The sequence below is a fragment of the Corvus cornix genome, chromosome 8 (genome assembly GCF_000738735.6).
Source record: "Corvus cornix cornix isolate S_Up_H32 chromosome 8, ASM73873v5, whole genome shotgun sequence".
NCBI classification, from domain to species: domain Eukaryota; kingdom Metazoa; phylum Chordata; class Aves; order Passeriformes; family Corvidae; genus Corvus; species Corvus cornix.
Window position 1 is genome coordinate 11,503,324 of NC_046338.1, and position 22,204 is coordinate 11,525,527.

A 22,204-nucleotide genomic window follows, 5' to 3' on the forward strand; every position below is an offset into this window, starting at 1 on the left:
TATGTGCTCCTCAGGGGAGAGGTGAGAGCCTTGCTGTTCTCTCAGTGGTGGGTGCATTTTTCTGTCAACTCATTCCAATCTGTCATTTACAAATCTACATCTGATGTGAAGAGGAAGGCATAGACCAAAACCGTGACTTGGGGAATGTGGGTGTTTAATTTGGCAAAGCAGAAGAGTTTTTCAGCAGCTGTACTCAGAGATGCTTCCTCAGGGGGGAAAAAAAAAAAAAAAAAAAAAAAAAAGGGAAGCCTCAGTCAACATAAGTTCAATGGTAGCATTAATTTGGTTAGTACAGAATTGCATAGTGGATCACCAGTATGCACTGGCAGATAAATTTCCTGTATTTTTAGTTGTAAGGAAATATACCATGATTCAGCAATGCAAAAACCCAGAGAAACCCAGGGAGAAAAAGAGCTGGTTGTCTTGAACAAGGGAGTGCAGAGGGGATGTGTACATTCTACCCTCATTCCTGAGGACCTGTCACAGATGAGGCTGACACAGGGCATGTGACAGAGTGCCTGGCAAAACCAGAGTACCCTGACCCCCTCCCAGAGGATTAATGGTCTCTTGATGCACCACAGATACAAGTAAGTACCAGAGACAATTCTACCTGAACACAGTCTAAGTTAATCCTGGCATAGTTTTGAAAATACTTCTGTTTATTTTGAATAATTTTAAAAAAACCTTTTTGTTGGAAGGGCATCTCACATTATAAAGCCTCTGCTCTTTGGATTATAGGTCTCTTTGTTTAGACCAATACTCTTATTTATACTTATCTATTAATCAAGAGGCCTGACAAGCTGCTGCAAATAAAGCTGCTGCTGATTCAGTTGTTTGGTAGGAGAGTCATCTGAGGATTAATTCTATAAACAACCTTTATGAAAAGATACTTTTTTTGTCAATTAATTGGCCTGAAGAATTTTGTCATTTCAATCTGTCATTGTTGAATTTTACTTTACTGCAATATTTTGAAATTAAGTCAAAAAGGAAAAGTGTCTATCTAATGCTTTTGGCAAGCTCTCTGTTAATTAATAGCTTTTTGAAGTACTAAATTTCCCCGCTTTTTATCTTAATTAACACTCTTAATTGACCTTCTGTGATCTCTAGTTTCTTCCAAAAGAATTTAAAAATAGGCTTCTAAGTTCTTTTCTGCAGTCAGATTAACATGCAATTGCTTGTCTACACATCTTTCCTTCACAAGCGTTTTTTTTCATTTTTATTTTTTACCACTGGAGTCCCCACTGGAAATTACAGTCCATTGAACCATAGAGCTAAAATTGATTGTGCACATAAAAAATCCTGGAACAATTGAATGAAGAAAAGAACTTCCTGGAATTCTCTGGTGAAATCAGAACTCAAGTGACAACAAAACTTTTACCCGGTTTGAACTCACCTGCCCTGGATCACTAAGGAAATATTTTATGTTCCTCCATTTGCCCCCAATGACAGAAAGAATTAGCTTTTCCTTCATTTAGCCTACGTCAAAGCATGGTTATAGATGTCAAAGAAGATGAATTTCAGTTGCCAACATTTTTTGGGTGCATTCTCTGTTCCATCTTCTTTATATCAATTTCTTACTCTTTTTGTAAAAAAGTGGGAAGTTAAAGCTAAAGAGCCCTAATTTCTTTTATTTTAAGTTAATTTTTAATTAAAGCTTTATGTATCACATATTACAATTCTAGCAATCCTAAAAGTGCCTTTTACCATTTTCTTCTAAAATTCAGAATGCAAGTGCCTTTTGTAACATGTTGTGAGAAACTGTAGTCAGTTCTTCCTGCTGGAGCTTATGGAAGGCATTACTAAAATGCAATTCTATGTTTTGAGACTTGAAACTTTCAAGTAACTATTAATCTTGGAGCTTACTTTTATATTCTGAGATTAAATAATGACATTTTAAGCACTTAAACCTTCACTAAGAGCAAGATAAGCAAGCATATACTTCATTTCAAGCATTTTAACTAAGATGATTCCACTGGTCTTTTCATGTTCATTCACTGGTCTTTAATGTTAAGCATATGCCTATGTACTTTTCTGAAATGGCAGATGGTATTTAGCTAAGTTAATTACAACCAATAACTAACATTTCTTTAAGAATCCCTAATAAAGTAGGAAGTATGCAAAATAGGCTTTCATTTTTAAGATAAACCAAGTAACTTTTTGTGAGCATTGCCTTTTTATTGCTACATTCAGCTGTAAATCATGTCTTGAAAGCAAAGCCATCTCTTAAAAAGTGTTTTTTGAAAAACAGTGCACTATTTTCTCCTGAGCTGTTGAGACAATTTCCTGTCTAGATCTGGTACCCCATTAATTTTAGACTATTAAAAAAAAAGTCACTTTGATCCATAGGAAACAATTTTGGGATTGTTGCACACACATATATCACAATAGATCTGCCTGCTGTAGTTCTACAGATGGTGTTTAACAATCTCCTGTTTACCCTATTTTGAGATTAATATCCTCATTCCCCCCCATTTGTGCAGTAACATAGCCTTATGCTATAGCCTTATCCTCCTAGAAATGGAGGATTTTTTTCTTTCAATGTGTAAAATTTGAAATTTGAGTGCAATTACAGTAACAAGAGGAACTCTTTTTCTAATGAGTCTCAAAAGCCCCTGACCAAGAAACATGTAAAACTCTCCTGTAGAGAGGGAAATTGAGTGCACAGTGTTAGCATAATAGCAAGGACTGAGACATCGCTTTGCACTACAGTTTTATGGGATGATATTTTAAAAGGTATTCAGAGATTTATGGCTTTTTAGGGACAGCTAAAATTGTTTTCACATTTCTAATATTGCTTTCATTAGAATTTTGAAAGTATGTTTATGGTATCAGATTGAATTCTAAGGTGTTACCAAATCATCCAGAATCCCCACTGCTTAAGTATATTCCCTTGTATCCTTGTGTATCTTCAGAGGAAAAAATGGGATTGATGTAAGTGCTTTGGTTTAAAGTATATAATCTGTATTCTGTCATGTACTTCATCTCCCAGGGAAGGTACCTTGGAACTCACTCTGCTGTTTTTATTTATCCTGCCAGTGCAGTATATAGATGAGAGGACTAAGGTCCAATGGTGTTAAAACAAGACATGAAATATTGATTAATTCTTTTTTTAAATTCCTTTTTCCTCCTGAGTATAGAAAATTTCAGATGCTACTGTCAATATAGTGCTGTCCAATAAACCTCCATTATTGGAAGGGTCCTGATCTTCATCGTGTTCTTATAAATGGTTATTATGATCCTAAAACGCTTTAAAAGCTCAAGGCCAGTGTTTTCCTGGTGCAAGTGCTGAAAGCAAGTTAGAAGCAATGCAGCCTTTTATCATGGCAGAATGTTACTCTGAAATAACACGAATTGGATTGGGAATTCTCCCTGCTAGACAGTTGCAGAACATTCTGGTTGAAGAGATGAAGATCCTGATGGGGCAGATAAACAGATGTACAGTTTCATGGCTATAAAGGTGTCAAAAAAAGAAGCACAATTACAGTTGGTATCCACCCAATGAAACGTGGGTGTTTGACACCCTGCCTTTGGTTCCCACTTGTCCTTCTTCAATTTAAGTTAACCCTTTATTTATTGTTTCCAGTATGGTCCTCTACAAAAGCAGCTAAACAGATACTTAGCTGTTTCCCCAAGGAAAAGGACATTTCAGGAAAGGTAGGGATAGAAGTTCACACCAGCTCACCCATGAAGGATGACATACATGCACAAGGAAGAGAATATTTAACTACTTTCAGTGTTCTTGGACTCAACTCTGGGAGTTGAGGTATTTGTTTTTCACTAAAAACATCAAAGGTTTATTTAAACTGGAGTGCACTGGAGTTTCTTTAGGAATGTAAAGCTCTTGGAGCTTTTCTTCTATCCATAATAAAAGGTATTAATCAGAGAAGGAATTTGAATCTCAGACCTGTATGTGCCAGGTAATTATCATGATAAAGGTTGTACAACTACTTTTTCACCCATTGTCTTAAATAGTATTTAATTCAACTTGAGCAAGGAAGTAACACAGAATCTGTGCCAAAAGCCACTGATTGGTATATTTATTCAGGAGGAGGGAGGCAGGAAACCTTAGTACATTCTTGCTGTGAACCAGGAAGAAGCACCTGAGATTGGTTCTTCTGTCTCACAGGGAAGTTGTGGCGTATAGGCTGGGTAAGTTGCTATAGGATTTTTTTTTCCACATGGAAGTTTTATTCCTACCCCAGGATGAAAATGTTTTCAAAAGATTTTGTTGGTGGCAATAACTGATTTGCACAAAGGCTTACTTGGGAGTTCTTTTACAGCAAAACTGAATTGTGTGCAAACCTTAGGCTGCTTTAACTTAGGATGGAGAACAGACTGCTCCCTGCCATACCAAAAACCTAAGAGCTTACAGGTGTGTCGGAAAGCTCATATATCACCTCCTCTGACTCACATCCAGCTCGATTAAGGTGCTCTCTTAAGATGGTTTTACGAGTTTTCTGATATATATCTTTGGAAACTGAGCATTTTTAAATAATTTAAATATAATTCTTTTCACTGATTTCAGTCAAACTGAAAGCAATACATGCACAAAGCTGGACTTCAACCAGTTTGTAAGCAGCAAGGGCTGAGTGTGTTCTCACTACTTGTGAGGTTTGAAAGCAGTGAGTCTTGCATGCCCAGGTTATCTGGGTAGCTCTGTTGACTCCCAGTCCCCCATTGATAACATTTGTGTGAGCAGAGCAAACAGGATTTGGTTTGTGGTTAACAATTCATGTGTTTGCTCAGATAGCCAGTCTGTGAGCCAGATCCTTACACATGTAATTTTTCTCACTGGTGCAGGTAATACTTTTGGGCTGGTTGAACATATCTAGTCATTTGAGCAAAGACTGTCAATCTGGGCACTATCCCCTTGTGCTTTAGTCTCTGCTGTATCATCTCAAAGAATGATAACAAAAAATTATGTAAAGGGATGTGCACAGAATTTTGGTTTTCAGAACCTTATATTAGATGGTTTTGTACCAAAATATCCTTGGAAGTTTCATTACTGTGTGAATTTTCAGGTTGAGGATAGCCTACTGCAGATTAAGATTTTGCTTGCAGAACAAGATGGTGCCTACTGACATGCACACACCACAAATTCTGACACTATTTTGTATTTTGGTAAACTTTATCTCATTTTACAAACTCCACTAATTGCTATCTTTCAGATGTGAAAATAAATTATTTTCTGTCTTACAGGAGATGCATTGTTTGAATTCAAATATTTAACATGGTATTTTTTTCTGTGGACAATAGCTGGAGGCCCCAAGCTAGGAAGAATGAGAGCATATCTATAAATAATTCAAAGTAATTGTATGGTTTTGACAGATTGTCAAGCTGCTTAATGCCTTTTGTCCCAGGAAATAGATTGTATTTCTTTGATAAAACGTTGATAATTTCTCATTGCAATTTGTTTTGTGTATGTTGTATTTTTACAGAGTCCAGTCAGGTTCATATCTCAGCACGGGCTGGTTTACCTTAATTTTGGCTATGGATGCCTGCTATGGAATTCATGTCTATGGGATGATAAATGACACCTACTGCAAGTAAGATCATAGAAAATTATTTTCATGCATCTACAGTTCTGATGTCTTGTCAAAATTTCACAATTGATTTTAATATCATAAATCCAAAAAATGGATCAGGCTGTCATTTCCCAGTGTTTTGCATTGATGCAACACTATTGTCAGCATATTCACTCCTGATATGGCATTTGCTTTGATAAAATAAAAACATTTACAAAATCTAACATCAGATGTCATAAGGAACTATTTTTAATGAAAGATCTTTTGCCATTTCTGAATTAGCTGGAAACAAAGTATGCTCATACTCTTTTGATAAAATGTACTTGCTTCCACTGCTAAAACAAATCTACAGAGGAAAAAACTAATATATTATTTTCTGAATACCAAATACACCTGGAAGTGAAATAAACTGATTAGCCCAGGATAGTTACCTGAAATTACATTTCACCACCATTGAGCAACCTACTTGAACTTTCTAGGTTATATATGGCTTGTTTTGAGTAGTAGAGGTTTCTAATTAGATAATAAAACAAGTCCTGTGAGCTCTATCACCATAAACCAACATAAATTCCAACCAACTACTGTTGGTCACCTTACAGTGACAGTGGATTAATCCTGTTGTCAGAAGCATAACTCTAAACACAATTTTTAAAAGTCAAAGTTAAATACTTTAATCTACTGTGTGTGGTAGAAAAATTTAAAATGAAACCACTCCTCATTCTTTCAGAAAAGCAGGAAATGTCGTGAACAATGCATGATACTAGCACATACACAGCTACTGTATCTAAGCTGGTTCAAGTCCTGCATGTAACCAGTCCAGTGGGTCATGAGCTCCTAAAGTCAAATCTTTGTGCAGATTCTCACTCCATGTTCTGTGTCACTTCAGTGTGAGACTCATTCTTGGCAGAACCTAAAAAAACCTCACAAACAGAATTTGAGTCACAGCTGTTTAATTAGGATATCCTAACATTAGAGGCTGACTTTTTAGAACTTGCAGATCTCACTGATTGAGTCATCCAGATGGAATGAACAGAATTAACATATGTTGTTCTTTGTTTATGAAAACACGCAGTAGGCACCCTGAGATGAGGGGTGACAGGACTAAGGTTGTCCTCAGAGAGCTCAGCCAAGCTGGCATTGCCTAGCCCTGATGTAAAACCAGTCAACAGCATGATAGCACTGCTGGCAGCAGAGAAAGGTGGGTTTCCTTAAAGCTGTAATTCTGACTGGATTACCTACTTATATTGGATATTACTCTTACAACTGCCTTGTTTGGCCAGTTCAAGAACCAGTTTCAACAGCTGGGACCATCCAATGAGAAGACTACTTAGGGAGGGAGGCTTGTGGGCTGAATTATCACAGGTTAAACAAAACGTGCAGTGCCCGTAAGAGCCAGCCTATCAGCTTCTTACTGACTGATGAAGACAGTGTATGCTGAGAGATACACTGAGCTTCTTCCTTAGGAAAATTCCTAGAAACCATGATGTAGTGAAAGCCCTTATACAGTTTAGCAAAGGAGTTCAAGTGGTGACACATGGAAAGCATTTCAGATCATTGATAGAATTGTTTAGGTTGGAAAAGACCTTTAAGAGCATGGACTTCAGTCGTTAACCCAGCACTGCCAAGTCTGCACTAAACCTCGTCCCAAATGCCACATTTGCACATCTTTTAAATACATTCAGGGGTGGTGAGTCAACCCCTTCCCTGGGCAGCCTGTTCCAGTGCTTGACAGCCCTTTTGGTTAAGAAATTTTTCCAGCTATCCAGTCTGAACCTCCCATGGTGCAGCCTGAGGCAATTTCCTCATGTCCTGTCACTTGTTGCCTGGGGGAAGAGACCAACCTCCTCCTTCTTACAACTCCCTTTCAAGCAGTTGTAAAGAGTGATAAGGTCCCACCTGAGCCTCCTTCTCTCCAGGCTGAGCACCCCCAGCTCCCTCAGCTGTTCCTCATGGGACTTGTGCTCCAGACCCTTCACTGGCTCCATTGCCCTTCTCTAGACTCACTCCAGCACCTCAATGTCTGTGTTGTAGTGAGAGGCACAAAACTGAGCACAGGATTCGAGGTGTGGCCTCACTAGTGTCAAGTACGGGGCCCAATAACTGCCCTGCTCCTGCTGGCCACACTATTGCTGATCCAAGCCAGGATGCTTGCATCCTGTATTCAAGTACATTATATATTTATGTTTTTCTTGAGAATAATACTTAAGTGTATCTTTTTTTTTCCCTAGGTCAGAAGACTTCCGTAAAGTTCCCTACCACTATTATGAGCCAGGAAGAGATGAGTGTGAGGAATACTTTCTCCATGAAAATGCTCCATATGGAGGCCATAGGTTTATCACGGAAAAGAAAGTATTTGCTAAATGGGCCAAGAAGCACACAATAATATTTACACATCCCAACTGGACAGTGTCTTGATACTGGTTTACTTAACTCTCCCTTAACAGCATATTACAAAAATGTCTCCGTTTACAATAGTTTTGCTTACATCTGGCTGGCCTTTCTCAGCCTAGGTAACACTAAACTAAAAACCAGAGGACAAAGAGGGTGGTGGTTCAGCTGTTAAGCAAAATTAGTCATCTGTGGAAGGCAGACACATTGTTTGTTATTTCTTAGGGTTTTAATCCACACTATGCACTTTAACTGGATTTTTCTTCAAGACAGGAGCAGTTAAAGACAGACAAGATTTTCTGTATATACAGGTGCACACAGAGAACACACACAGAGAACTTGGTGGTCCTTTGAAAATTGTCCATCATCTCAGATATTTTAAATTATTATTTGCAGCTCATTTGCTGTACTGAAGCACTAGTTCCATTTGTGGTATCAGTAGATCAACAAGAGAAGTGTAAGGGAAAATACAGACCTCAAAGGTTCATGAGTGAGTAAATTTTAAAAAACACCTGAATATATTGATACACTATATTGTGAGCACTTGCATATGTGGTAAAATTAGAGATGAGCTAAGCATGGTTCTTGAACTGCACCCAACTCTTGAATGAGAAGATATTACCTACTCAAGACTCCTGATTAATTCCTAACTTCTGAAATGCAGCTTCCTTCCGCCCTGGTCAGGCTGCACCATCTGGGACGATGTAGTTTGTACTTCTTGAAGCTGTTGTCCCACAGTTCAGCTCCAGCAGAATGACACTTGGCAAAGATTGTGTTCTGCAGCCCATTATGAACCTTTGGCTGTTGTACCAAGCCTGCTGTCAGTACCCAAGCTGGTGAGTGTAAAGTTGTCTCATTCGTGAATATCTCCATTTACTCCACTTGTGCCTTTGACTTGCTCCAACATCCAAATAACATCATTTTGACAGTATTTCCCATGCAGCCATCATAATTTATTTTAGATCTCCAGTTTCTCCATCTTTAAAAACAAGGATAGTGTCTGTCTACCTCACAAGGGAGTTGTGAGGACTAATTTAATTTAATTTTAGCAATTTCCTGATGAAGAATGCTACATATCATTTATTCTTAACACAAAAACAATGGTACCTGTCATTTATTCTTGTCTGTTGGGTATTTGAAGAAAGTGACAATGTGTCTGGATCTGACGGCAAATTGTTCTGTGCATCCGCTTTCCTGCTGAGGATAATTTGTAATACTGAGTTCTATCAGCTTGCATTGCGTCAGATGAAGTTGAAAGAAATCCCCATCTCACAGTATTATCTGCACATTAAAATGCAGTTCAAGAATCTTAAAATACACTCATCTCTAGTTTAAATATATATTTCCAAGCTTACTGTCATGGAAAGTTTTCAACTGCAGCAGACTCATTTGTAATATGACCATAATTCAACTACACATGTGAGTTTTATTTAACTGTATTTAAACTAATGCTTTAAGTTTAGAATGTGTCCTATGAATATTTTAACATCTGTAATGTCAGATTCAACACTGTAATAGCCAATACTGTGAACACTTGAAGAAATTACCTGTGGAACATGTCACACAGGGTTTACTCACACTACTTAAACATTAAGCAACAGGAAACTTTGTATGCTTTTGTAAATCAAGAAAAGGGGAAAGTAAAAAGCTATTTTTACATGTAAGTATTTGTATACTGACTATTTCCTATTGTATATTTGTATATATAAATCTATATTTTATATGTTCATTGCATATATATTCTCTCATCAGCGGCTCCAACTCTTAGGATGGGGAGGAAATCTCTTCACCAGTATTCCTTCTCCTGATCATTGGTTTCTTGGTCCTGTTGGTGGGTGATTCCAGGGTATCATCTCTGTTGCCCTTTCTATTTTCTACCATAAATGCAGCTCTCTGATTTTATTTTTTAATATAGCTCAGCTTTCACTGCTTACTTTAGTACTCTAAGTATTCATTCTGGTTGTCAGACAAAGGCTGGGGCCATGCTTATGATCTTGGATAAACATCTGTATTCAAATACAGGCTTTGTCCCAGACTTCTTGCATGACTTTATGTCTCACCTTCCTGTTTGGAAAATGAGAACAATAGTATTTTCCTACTCCCTTTCTTGACTGACTTTCTTGAAAGCTGTTGAGATGAATATTCCCGTTTTCAATTTATTTCTATATTTCTTTGAAGAAGAGGTGCCCAAAGTGTCTGAAAACTACAGGCTGTGATATACAAGTAATTAAAAGTGGCTGTTTCTTGTCCCTGAAGTTTAAAATCAGTTGTAGGCTGATACAGCATGGGATGAAATCAAAAGGTGAAAAAGGGTCATGGTTGGATGAAGAGCTGTAGTAGCAAAACCAGATTTATCACCATATGCATCTTTTCAGTTCAGATGGGTGTCTGGATATATGGAAAGCTAATAAAAAATTGTAATGCAGGATTTGAAGAATGCAGGAAATGCAGAATTAGGGAGAATGTTCCACACATATTGTACAGGGCAGCCTGGGAAATTCTATCATTCCCTTGAGGGAAGAGGAACTGAAAGAAGAACATCAGCCAATTGAACTGGTGTTTAGAAGGTTTCTGGGTTAATAGAAAACTGCTATGAAAGTGCTGCACATGGAAATTGTTTGGGCTGGACAGACTTATATGGAAGTGTCCTCATAAAGCAGAGCATTTCTCCCCCCAGTGTTTCTCCCTTGTTCATGTGCAAGGTGGTTTTAAAGCCTGAGAAAGTTTCTAAGATAATTAATACTTGCCAATTCACCATAAACGTGTTGTAAACGATGTGCTTCATCCTGAAGCTCTTTGAAGAGTGCTTGCATGCTGCATGAAACAATATCACAAAGGGTAGCTAAGAAAAGTACAGTTCTAAGAACATCTATATGTACACAAAATTGAGAACACAATTAGAGTTCAGTTGTCACAGAGCAAAGTGAAATTGTTGCTCTCTGCTTGGATTTGCACTAAGAGCTGATCCACTTTAGAAACATTGCAGCAGGCTTCATTCATACTAGAGAAAATGAACATCAGTTCCCTTATTTAAATGAGCCTGTCTTTAGCAGAAGTTAAAAATGCATATTTACATGATTTTTATTTTATGAGTAAGGAACTGTGACCACCGTGTTAAAGATGATTCTACAAAGAAATTACTTGGTTGAAATCTGTTAAAAATCAGCTGTGGTACTAAAGAAAGAGTGTAGGACTTGGATGTGTATAAGGGACCTTGGTGGTTCACCTTCTGGGAGCAGTTAAGACATCAGCTGAGAGTCACTTATTAATTCTTTAAGATAAAACCTACTACAGTTTACCTGAATGTAATCATACCCTAATTGCTTATTCATACAAGCAGTCCTATTTTCATCAACTACTCATGTGTATAAAACAAGCAGGGAGTTTACCTGAAGTTTTTAAAATGCTTTTTCACATTGAGGCTAATAGAGAAATGCTCAAAAATAGTTTGGCATTTTTTTTGCCATCAGTGAGCTAAGAAGTCACCAAAAGTTTCTTTTAAAATTAGGGGGATTTAATAAACTTGTTAAAAAAAAGAGGGGAAAAAAGGCATAAATGGCTTGGTTTTAATAAACATTTAAATTTTAATATACTTTATGTTGCATTACCTTCTGACTTTTTTTTCAAAGTAGAGCAGAAATTTTCATTAAAGAATATCTTTTTTGACTGGCTAATTACTATTCATGGATAATTGACTGAATAAGATTAAAAAGTGTTGTTTTTTCTCTCCAAACTGACACAACAGACATGATCCCAACCTTTTCATCCCCATTAGATGTCCAGGTCACATCCTTCTGCTTATACCAAGGCCTCTTCTCAGAGAGAGAAAAATTAGTCTATACATCCAGCCAAATTCCCTTTCCATCTGGGCTGGGAGGCTCCATCTGCAGACTGCTCCTATCAGTTACATCAGTAAATGGGAAGAACTGATGGAGAGCTCTACTTAGGAGCAGATGGTGTTCCAACTTCTAAAAAATGCCCCTAAAGTGCTTTAGGCAAGGAGTACCCGTTGATCTCTCCTGGAAGTACTTTACTAAAGTATTCAGTTTCTTCAAATGCCTTTAGTTCCTGTGTAGAATAATTGTCCTACTCTCTCTAGTAGGAATTATCAGCAATGGGAAAACATGGCCTTTACAGGAAAAAATAGAGGCAAATTCTGTGTTGTTAAATATTTCCACATAAACAACACCAGGGGTGAAGAAGTGCCTGACACAAATTATCTGAACACTCACTGATTCAGGAATCTCTGAGGACTCACTTCAAAACTAATGGAAGTGGCTTTGGCAAGTTCATGAATACTGCACCTACCCCAGAGTAAAATCTTTGCACTCCTGGGTGCTAAGGTGAGCAGTATTTTGGCTGGGAAGTACCATGTGCACATAATGCTTTGCAGAATTAATAAAGAGAAGCCCATCCAACTCCTGGCAGGCTGGTGCTGATGGTCTTTCATTATTCACCTGCTTGTGGGCTGGACTGAAGTAGAACCTCACACAAAGATAGCTGGCAGCAGAGCACAGATGCTCAACCAGAAGACATGTCCAGGTAAGTAAGAATTAAATAAGTAATCCCTTGTGAATATAGATGGATATAGATGCCCGTAGTAAGTAGAAAATCAGAAGCACTTTGCATATTGATGCTTATCATTTGCTGTCTTTTGTCCTGCATGTATGCCAGAAATAGTGTGTTTTTAGTTGTGCTCAGGCAAGCCTGGGGTTTGTTCATGATGAACCACAAGAGTGAATCTCTGTGGTAGTACCACACAGGAGCTCTCTGTGGGCATTGTAATGTACTGTGAACAACTGTCATGTATTTACTAAAAAAAGTCCTGTTTTTCCTGACTATATTCAGTTCCTTTGTGGAGGAAACATTTTTATCAGATGTGTCCCATTCTGTTCCTTCTTTCTTGAGAGGATGCACAGGAATGGAACTTAACCACAGAGGAGTGAAGCCAGCCACCAGATTCATATATATTTTTGTGGGTATTGCTATGATGTATATAGCTAAAGTCACAGGGAAAGGGAAGTAAACCTTGTACAGCATAATCTACAGAAGTCTTGTGTGTCTGTTCTGGGTTAGTTTCCTAGGCAAACCCTCTAAAAGGGGTTGAAGGAGAAAGAGAAGGTCTCTCTCCATTGAAAGACAGGACTTCTGTGGAAACTGTAATACTGTGTTTGGCACATCTGCGCCTGCTCCCCCAGCTTTTGCAGGTCCCCACCCAGCTGCAGCTTTGGGCCCTTTCCAGCCCCATTGGAGAAGAATTCTCCGTCTGACTAATGCAGCCTGTGATCCACACAAAGCCTGCCCATCCTCTCCTTCTGTGGATCAGGAAAGTGCTGAATTTGCCCTGGGGGTGCAGAGTGTCAGAGCAGGGACACACTTTCCAGTCAGCAGAATGATTTGCTTGGGCCACAGTCTCACCTCAGGTGCTGAACTCAGTTTCTTTGAATATGATAGGAAAGATATCACTGGGTTTTGTTATTGTTTGTATGATTAACTCACAAAGAGTCACTATTTTATGGGTGTCTTAAGCAGCTGATTTCATGTCTTTTTTTACATTGCTTTTGCTATTTCTGGGAATTCCTCAAAATATGCAGCAATCAGCATCTGCCTGCTGTTCTCATTTACTGGCCATAAAGAGACTGTAAACTTGAACTAATGCATGTTCTTACCATGTATTATGCATGATAGGATGTTAGACATTTTATTCTCCACTATAATAAATAATGTAAGTTTTGTGTAAACTTAGTTCAAGCAGCAGAAGTAGTACTTTTTCTTTCTCTCATATCATATGTTGCCCAGAGCACTTTGCTGGAGTTCTGAAAGTGCCATTAGCAGCTGGCAGTAAATAAACTGTTGAAACCAGTCAGGAAATAATTACCAAATTTGACATTTTTCACTGAAATATCAGAAATAGTTCAGCTTGCTTTTGTGAACCTACTCTGGCACTCACAATCACAATTCTGTGTTGTGCTCTAAGGAAATCTCACATCCTGAGTGTAACTCAGGAATGACTTTTTTGATACAGATATTTTTAAGAGGTTTGGAGGGCAGTGATCCCAAAGTTTTTATATTTATGGGAGTATCTTTTTAATAGGAATTGAACATACAGAAGATTGTCTAAGATGCCTGCAGAGTTTTTCATATTGTTGCTACTGAAAATAGTATTTCTGAAGATGGCCAAAGGAAAAACAAACTGTGTGCCCGCTGCTCTTCTGGCTGATCACCTGTGCCCTCCTCCTACACAGACACACTCACACGTCTGCAAACACAATGAGTGTCCGTAGGGAAGGTCCTTTTTTTATCAGTTAGGGGCAGGTAAGAACAACTAAGACTAATCTACATGGTAAATACGCTTATAGTACTTGTTGATTAATGTTTATTCTGTGTATTTCCAAAGCCTGTGTCTGTGTTAGCAAAGAATTAGCTTAGCTGGATAGGATCTGTAGCCTGAAACTCTTGGTGCTAAGGACCTGATCTCTGCACCGATCTCCAGTTTGATCCCATGAGCTGAATGCCACTACTGATTGGAGCACATCCTTTTTTCCATCCAAAAGGAATCTGGTGCACATGCTTAGGAATGCTCCATCATGCAAACTAAAGCTCATTAAGTGAGGCCACTGTACTGAACTGTCCCACAGGAAAGTGGAATTCCTGCTAGACTGTCTTACAGCTCAGGCTTTGCATGGGTATTTTTTCCATGGGTATTTTTCTTTCAAATCTGAGATCTGATTCCTCCTGTCAGACATGGTAACCCAGGGCTCCTGATTCTTCCTAAATTTACCATACAAATGTGCTCAATAAGTCCTAAGGTATAGGACAAAGTGATCCAGCATGGGTACAGCATGGCAAGTGCTTTGTTTGATGAAGAGTTAATGTGATTCTGCTCGTGGATGTAATTTTATCCTGGACGTGCTGGATGCTTGCTAATGCATGCATTGTTTTTATATACGGCAAGACACATAAAAATTCCCTTTATAATTTTCCCAGGGTAATTTCATTCTTGTGGCCTTCCAGTTGTATCTGTATATGTGTGCATATGTGCATGTATATACAGTGTGCAAGCGTTCTTCTGTTCTTAGAAAGTTGCTACTATATGCTGCTAACATAAACTTTTTTAGGCAGTTCATGATACACAGTTCTTTGTACATGTATTCTTTGATTGCCTTTTTGTAATGCTGACAAGTGTACTGATAGCAGATACCACTGTGAACTTAGAAAACTTTCATACTATTTATACTTATTTTATATGTTTTGCCATGTGTTTTCTTGCTATATGTTACTTAGTTTTTGCGCCCATTTGGAGAATGTGCTTCAATGTATTTGCAAAATTGTGCCTGGATTATTTTAAAACATTAATAAATGTATACAATTTTCCAATTGTCTGACATAATTTATGTATGATTTTGTGCAAAATACTTTTATTCTTGTTTATGTATATGCCACTATAATAACATCTGACAGTTCACTGAACTTAAGGAAACAAAGATTTTTTTTCTCAAAAGTGTTATAAATCAGCTGCACACACTTTAAAGACGTTTTAGGGCACCTGCCCTAAAAATATTCAGTAATGTTGGGTAAACTTAGCCATAAAACCTACACTTACAATAACTCATGATTGTATTTCTGTGTATTAAAACACATTGCAGGCACAAATGCACTTTGTGGAAAAGGTCCATTGGATCCTGTCCATAAAGGGCACATCCTTCCCAGAGTGTAGTGCTCTCAGGGGTGAAGCCACTGAAACCCCAGGAAAGGACATTGAGCACATAGAGAGCCATGTAAGTTTGAAGGGCTGGGGGAGAGATCGCATCTCAGGAGAAGGTGCAAACCTCTACTCGCAGCTACAGTGTTGACAAGAGTGTGAGGATGTGATTTTTCTTCCCCAGTGGACCCCATGGTGCTAAGGGAGGAAGAGAACTAGAACTCATTCAGCCTCTGGTCTCTAACTTTCCTATTTTCCTGTTCCCAGCTAAGAACACGCTTCGAGCTGTAAATTTTAACTTGGGCTGTATGTGCTGAAGTAAACACATGTAGAGTATCTGGGTTTGTGAAATGACTGGAGATTCTGGGTGTAGTTGCCGGCACTGGCATACGTAATGCAGCAACTGCTACCAACTAATTTTGGGTTGGATTCTGGTATATACCACTTAGAACTGGGCTATTTTGCCAGCTACCACAGTGAGGGAAATGAAAAGAGTATTTCTGTGATAAGGGTACGACTAAATAAAGGGAAGAAATGCCTTTCACATGCTCAGCTTTGAGGGTCCTTCAAGTCTGATACCCCGCCAAAGGGCTTGTTAAGAATTTGTGTGTTACTTTTTCAGGCATACTCTCTGCATAAACCAAAATGTTCACTTCAGAGCTATTACAGTGTGAGCTCTGAATGCATATTAGTAGCATGACGTAATATTGATTCATTTTGTCCTTTTTCCATGCAGGATGGTTGGATATATTACTGTTGAAGTACATCCAGTCTTGATAGTAGTGACATGGGATGGGAATGTGAGTTTATTTGACTACTTGTCATAGGACCAGATAATCAAGTAAAAAACAGTTTAATTGTTGAATTAGACCTCTTAGAGCTTTCAAACCCCCACGGAATAGCCAGCCTAGACGCCTGAAGCTTTTGCTCCTGTGACTTTACATTTGGATCTTATTTTATTCGTTTGCACCAGATCACCCAGTAATTCTTGTCAACAGTTTCAGTGATATTTTCTTTTTGTTACTGATTTCTTCTGTAATGACTGAGTCTTCTGCAAACCTTTGTGTTTTCTTCTAAATTATTGATAAAATTGTGAACTAGTGTATGCCCGTGAAGCTATCCCAGCAGAATACCTATTCTGTGATCATTCTCCATTTAAATTTCCATTTTGAAATGTCACTTAACAAGTTCTCCATTCATTTAATGTGAGACATGTCAGTTTTGTATTATCATGTTTTCTTGACTCAAATGTCATGAATACCACATCAAATGTCATATAGAATCAAAGTGTATCAACAGTGTTGTCTTTCACTTGTACTCAAAATCGGAAAAAAAGCCAGCAAATGTGTTTGACAGTATCTATTTTCCATATTGCACTTAGATTGGCATTTAGCATATTTCTCCTCTTTAATTAGTTAGTAATTGAGTCCCCTGTCAGCCATTCCATTACTTTGCTCCAGATCAATTTCAGACTGACAGGACTGTAATTATCTAGGTCATTAAGTTTATCCTTCTTAAATATTAACACAACATATGTTTTCTTCCAGCTTTCTGGAACCTTCCCAATTGTTCCAAGGCTTAGCAAAAAGCAGTGATAATAGTAGAGATTCTGCAGTCAGCTCTTGAACAAATCTTGGATACAAGTTACCTGAAGTTTCCCTACACACCCTACACAAGTGTTTCTTACTTTTCTTACTTCAGTCGCTTCCATTTAATTTTTTCCTTTTTTTTTTTTTTTTTTTTTTTTTTTTTTTTTTTGTTGCCTGGTAGTTTATCATCCTCATAGAGTATCATCAATTCTCTGTCTTTTCCTTAAATACAAGGATACTGAACACAAATACTTATTGAACACTTCTTTCTTGTCTTTATTACTCTTAACAAATCTTCCACTTCAATCTGATAAAGAACTGGTACCATTGTCAGGGTTAGTAATGATTTTGAAAAATATTGTCCTCAATTCTCTGGCCATAAATTTCTCCTTACAACTTGGCTACACTTATTGGAGGAATTATATACATAAAGCCTTAGTTCTACTCCATATTCAATATTATTAACCTTTTCTCATTTCATTGATTTACAATTAAGTAGAGGCTTTCATTAACCCTTTGATCTAGATATTTTTTGAACCCATACAACTTTCTTTCCTGATTTTTCAGCCAATAAATGTTTGTATTTTCCAAATATTGACCTGTTTTCTCTCCTAGCTGATTCTCCTTTTCAATAACTTTCAGGCTGGTAAAAAGACTGCACCATCCATGTAACTGTGTGGGCTTCATTCTCTTTGTGCCCGTAAAGAGCAATCAATCATAGCCACTAATATTAATTCACTTTTCTTACCAACTACCTCTGATTATGTTTCATTATTTCAGAGATGTTATCTCACATAAATTTCTCATTCTTGGAGAGTTCTCTATTTTGGTTTAAGAAATGTTCATACAGAGTGTTCAAAAATTCAGCAGATGAAATTCAGCATCATGAAACTTCAGGCATATGTCAGGCAGGCTGCAGTCTCAGATGATTGTGCAGTTTTTTTGCTCCTACACATTATAGAAGGTGCAAAGGCATCCAGTCATCCTGCTGTCTTCTATGATTTGGTGATTTGCAGACAGCAGCTACTATCCCATCTAGTGTTTTATCTGTTAGAGTATTGATCCACTGCATTCACATCATTTGCTTCTGAGCTGCCAGTGTCCTGAAAACAGACTGTGGCTCTTTTACTGTAGAGTGCCACTCTTCTTCTCCTTCTCTCTACTCGATCTTTCTAAAAATAGGTTATAACCATTGATTTTAATGTTTCAGTTATGCAGTTCTACCAGCTACACTGAATTTATAAATATGTAATTTTAATTCCTTTCTTTTTTTACCCAGACTATCTGGTATTGTTTTATAGAAAATCTTTTTATAGAAAATACTTTTACATTCTTCATGAATTTTGGTTTTGCCAGCTTAATTTCATCCAGAAAGACTGGGGGGTTTTTGTTGGATTTGGCTGCTTTTTTTGTCAATTCCTCTTTTAGTACTTATGTTTAGCCTCTTTCCTAGCAGGCTGTTTGCCTTTCTATAGAACAGGAGACCACCTAAATGGTGTCATCTTTTCACCTGCATCAAAAGACACATGCTCCATGTTCAGAATCTTTTTTTCCTGTCTTCCTTCATTCACCAGCCAAGGATAATATCCTGGAGGATCACACAGATGTTCTTCTTTTTAAGCAGTGTTCAGGGTTCCCTGACCTTGTCTAGGATCTGTGAGACAGTCCCTATGCTGCAGAGTCACTGATGCATTCAGTCTTTCCAGTCGTCTTTAATCTCCAGCCTTTCCCCTGAATTGGTTGGGCTACACATGATCCCTAACTGTCCTTTTTTGAAAAACACTTCTGCCTCTGGAGAATTCTGAAATTTGGATGGGGGTGAATTGGAGATGGAGGGAAGCTATCTGTTTTCAAATGAAAGTGTAGACTGTGTTAATGCATCTGCTCAGGCCCTTCTGTTTATTGTTGCACAGAGTAACCAGACCTCTGTGGGCTGCTCAATCCCTGGGCTAGCAGCTCCCATCTCTCCTCAGGACTGGCAGAATTTGGGAACTAGGGAGTCTGGGTTCTGAGACTGTGTGTAAAGTGAGCAAACGAACTGTCAAAAAATGAAACATTAAGATTTGGCTTGTTTTGTCGTAAGATTGATCAAAGTCTGCATGTTTGTATGGGAGATTTAAATTACAATCAGCTAGCATTCTTCACTGGCAAAAGGAAAACATTCTACCAGAGAATTTCTGATTAACTCTTCTCCTGTCCAGAGGAGAGCTATCTAAATTAATTGTCTTTGACAGGTGAGGTCTGTCCTCATTTTGGTGCAGGAGATAAGGTACTGGTTACAACACAACTGGGTAGACTTGCACAGCTTTTTAATTACAACAAAAGCACTTATCACAAATGTCTTGTAAACTGCCTGTCAACAGTGCTTGGATTGCAGCTGCCTGGCCTTGAGGTTTGATGGCTTACCTCTTTGACTAGTGCCTCATAGTTCATCAAGCCCTTCTGCATAGGCCTTAAAATAAGGTTAATCAAATCAATTTGGTCTCACATTGCCTTTTTTTTTTTGTCAGCACTCCAGAAAAAATGCTCAGTTCATTGTTTTGACACACTACAAGTTGCATTGCTTCATCATCTTAGTGACCTGATAGGTGAAAGACACTTGATGTATGGTGATGTCACCTGGTAAAAAGTCTGATTGCAGCCTTGCCCTGTGTAATAGTTCTGCAGAACTAGGAAGGGAGCTAAGCAAATGCTTCCCCTGAAGATACTGTGTAGAAACTAAAAATCTTCCAGCGCCTAATTTCGCAGGATAAATCCACATGGTACAGTACAAGCCCCATGCCATGCAGAGATATTCCTCCTGGCTTTGAATGAACAAAACTTGTCTGCATACAAATGCCAAACCATTTGTTACATTTTCACAGGGAAAAACATGAAAAAAATCTGTTGGAGCACAGCCCTGCAGCTCCTGGTTTCTCTGGCCTGTGCTGTGAACAACAGGTTGAGTTACTTGGAATTGTGAATCACTTGGTATTGTGTTGATTAATTCACACACTCACATAAACACACAAAATGGCATGGTAAAAATGTCATACACTAAAACATCACAGATCTCATCACAGAGTCACTGTCATGTACTGTTTTTCTACAAGTGTTGTGGAAGGAAGGGGAAGCAGCAGAGTCTGTACTGCACAACTGGCTGAAAGCTGTGTGCAGTAAGCACCTTGAGAACATCAAGTGATTGTGAAGGGAATTACTGTGAACACTATAATGATTTTATTTTTTGTTATTTCTTCATGCTGTCTTGAAAAAGATCAGTTCTTTTCATCAGCACCTCAAAGATTCTTCCCCAAAAACGTACGAAGCAGACTGACAAAGAGGTTCTCAAAAGCGGTTTCAGTTACATGAAAAGAAGCAGTGGGAATTTAAGAGGGGCAGAGAAAAGAGTGAATATTTAAACTAAGGACATTGAGACCTAAAATTCCAGTGCTTTATGTACTGTACTTCTCACTGGTATCAATGGGAACACTTACTTAAAACTTAGTACAGGATTCAGGGAGTTTCCTTCATATCTGCAAATGACTATAAAGCACAGAGAAAGAAGAGGCCAGCCTTTTTCTGGTGTGACACCTTTGTTTTATCTTTCATGATAATTGAAAAGGCAACAAGCTTTAGTGATGGTTCAAGTGTCAGAATTCACTTTTTTTATTTTCCCCCCAGGAAAAAGAGGACCAGGGAGTCAAACTGCATCATTTTTCAAGGGCAGCCTTGCAGTCCTTGGGAGTTTTAAAATGTGGAAAGTACTGTATTAATTTGAGTGCATCAGTAGTGAATGGGATAATTTAACAGCACCTTCCGCTCTCAAGTATTTCTTTTCTTGAATAGATTATTAGACAGCAAAGGTTGAGGATACAAACCTTGAATCATGAAAGCTTGTGTACATGTTGAAGAGGTATTACAATGAATTATAAGCACTGGTAATAGTTTAGAATCCAAAGGGCTGGTGACCTTTGCTTTTAAAAACATGCTTTAAATGTTATCATTCTACAGCACCGTCTTCTCAGCTCTATCTCCTAAATGCTTTTGGACACACAGACCATGGGATTAATTATATACTGCAAGCAACAATTCATGAATATTTAACACACTCATTTATACTTAATGAATAAATTTGCATTTTGACAGTGTTATTTAATGTGGTTTAAGGAAAAACTGCTCATTACCTTTCAATTTTGTAGATTAGGAGAATGTAATTGGAATGATAAGGTAGGGGAGAGGCTGCATGGTTGTTCGCGCGGTTTGTTCCCACAGGTTTTTGATCAAAACGGCTCCGTTCGGTTTGTTCGGGGGAAGTTTGTCCGTCTCAGTTCCTTCATCCCGCTCCCTGCGGGGAGGCCGAAGCAGCGAGGGCTGAGCTGGGAGGCAGCTGCCCGACGCTGGCTGCCCCGGGCCGGTCCGTGGGCCTTGGGCAGGGCGCTGCGCTGCAGGGAGAGCGGGGCTGCCCACGGAGCCGAGGGACCCCGCGCTGCCGGGGCGCTGCCGGAGGGGCCGAGGGTCCCTGGCAACAGGGTAGACCCTTGTGGCGGTGGCGGCCACGGCCCTGGGCCCGGCGGTGCCCGGGGGCTGCGGCGAGTGCGCTACAGCCCCGGGGATGGCACAGGCTGCTCCGGAAAACCCTTCCAGTCACCCGCACGCAGAGCTCCGTGTAAGCAGCTGCCGGCCCGGGGCCGCCCCGTTGCCCTGGGAGAGCTTTCCCGGGCAGGGCAGGGCCGGGCCGGGCCGGTGGTGCCGGGCCACGGGCCCTGCCCCAGCGCCGCCGCCCCGCTCGGCCCCGCACCCTCAGCAGCGCAGCGCGGAGCCCGCGGGTGGGCACCGCTCGGGGCGCAGGGCGCGGAGCTCTCCGCCCTGTCAGATTGCACAAGGTTCTGTTGATTCGATTTTTTTCCCCTGAAGACTTCGTCCTTTTGAGAACTCTCTTTAAAAAGAAAAAAAGCAAACAGATAACCCCACCCCCCCCAAAATCCCGCAGTTCGTCTTGCAACAAAACCTCCGAACAGATC

The 22,204-nt window shown here is 39.1% G+C and overlaps 1 protein-coding gene and 1 long non-coding RNA gene across 2 annotated transcripts in view; one reads left to right on the forward strand and one right to left on the reverse strand.

Moving 5' to 3' along the window:
• ST6GALNAC3 (ST6 N-acetylgalactosaminide alpha-2,6-sialyltransferase 3) overlaps positions 1–11,471 on the forward strand; it is a 150,907-nt gene extending 139,436 nt beyond the window's left edge. The window contains exons 4-5 of the mRNA XM_010408973.4: positions 5,439–5,546; positions 7,754–11,471. Of these exons, the coding sequence (XP_010407275.1) occupies positions 5,439–5,546; positions 7,754–7,940 (295 nt within the window). The 3' untranslated portion in view covers positions 7,941–11,471. The remainder of the gene's footprint in view (positions 1–5,438; positions 5,547–7,753) is intronic.
• LOC104695277 overlaps positions 1–21,964 on the reverse strand; it is a 30,039-nt gene extending 8,075 nt beyond the window's left edge. The window contains exon 1 of the long non-coding RNA XR_752823.3: positions 21,368–21,964. This is a non-coding gene — a long non-coding RNA (uncharacterized LOC104695277). The remainder of the gene's footprint in view (positions 1–21,367) is intronic.
• Positions 21,965–22,204: the final 240 nt, after the last annotated feature.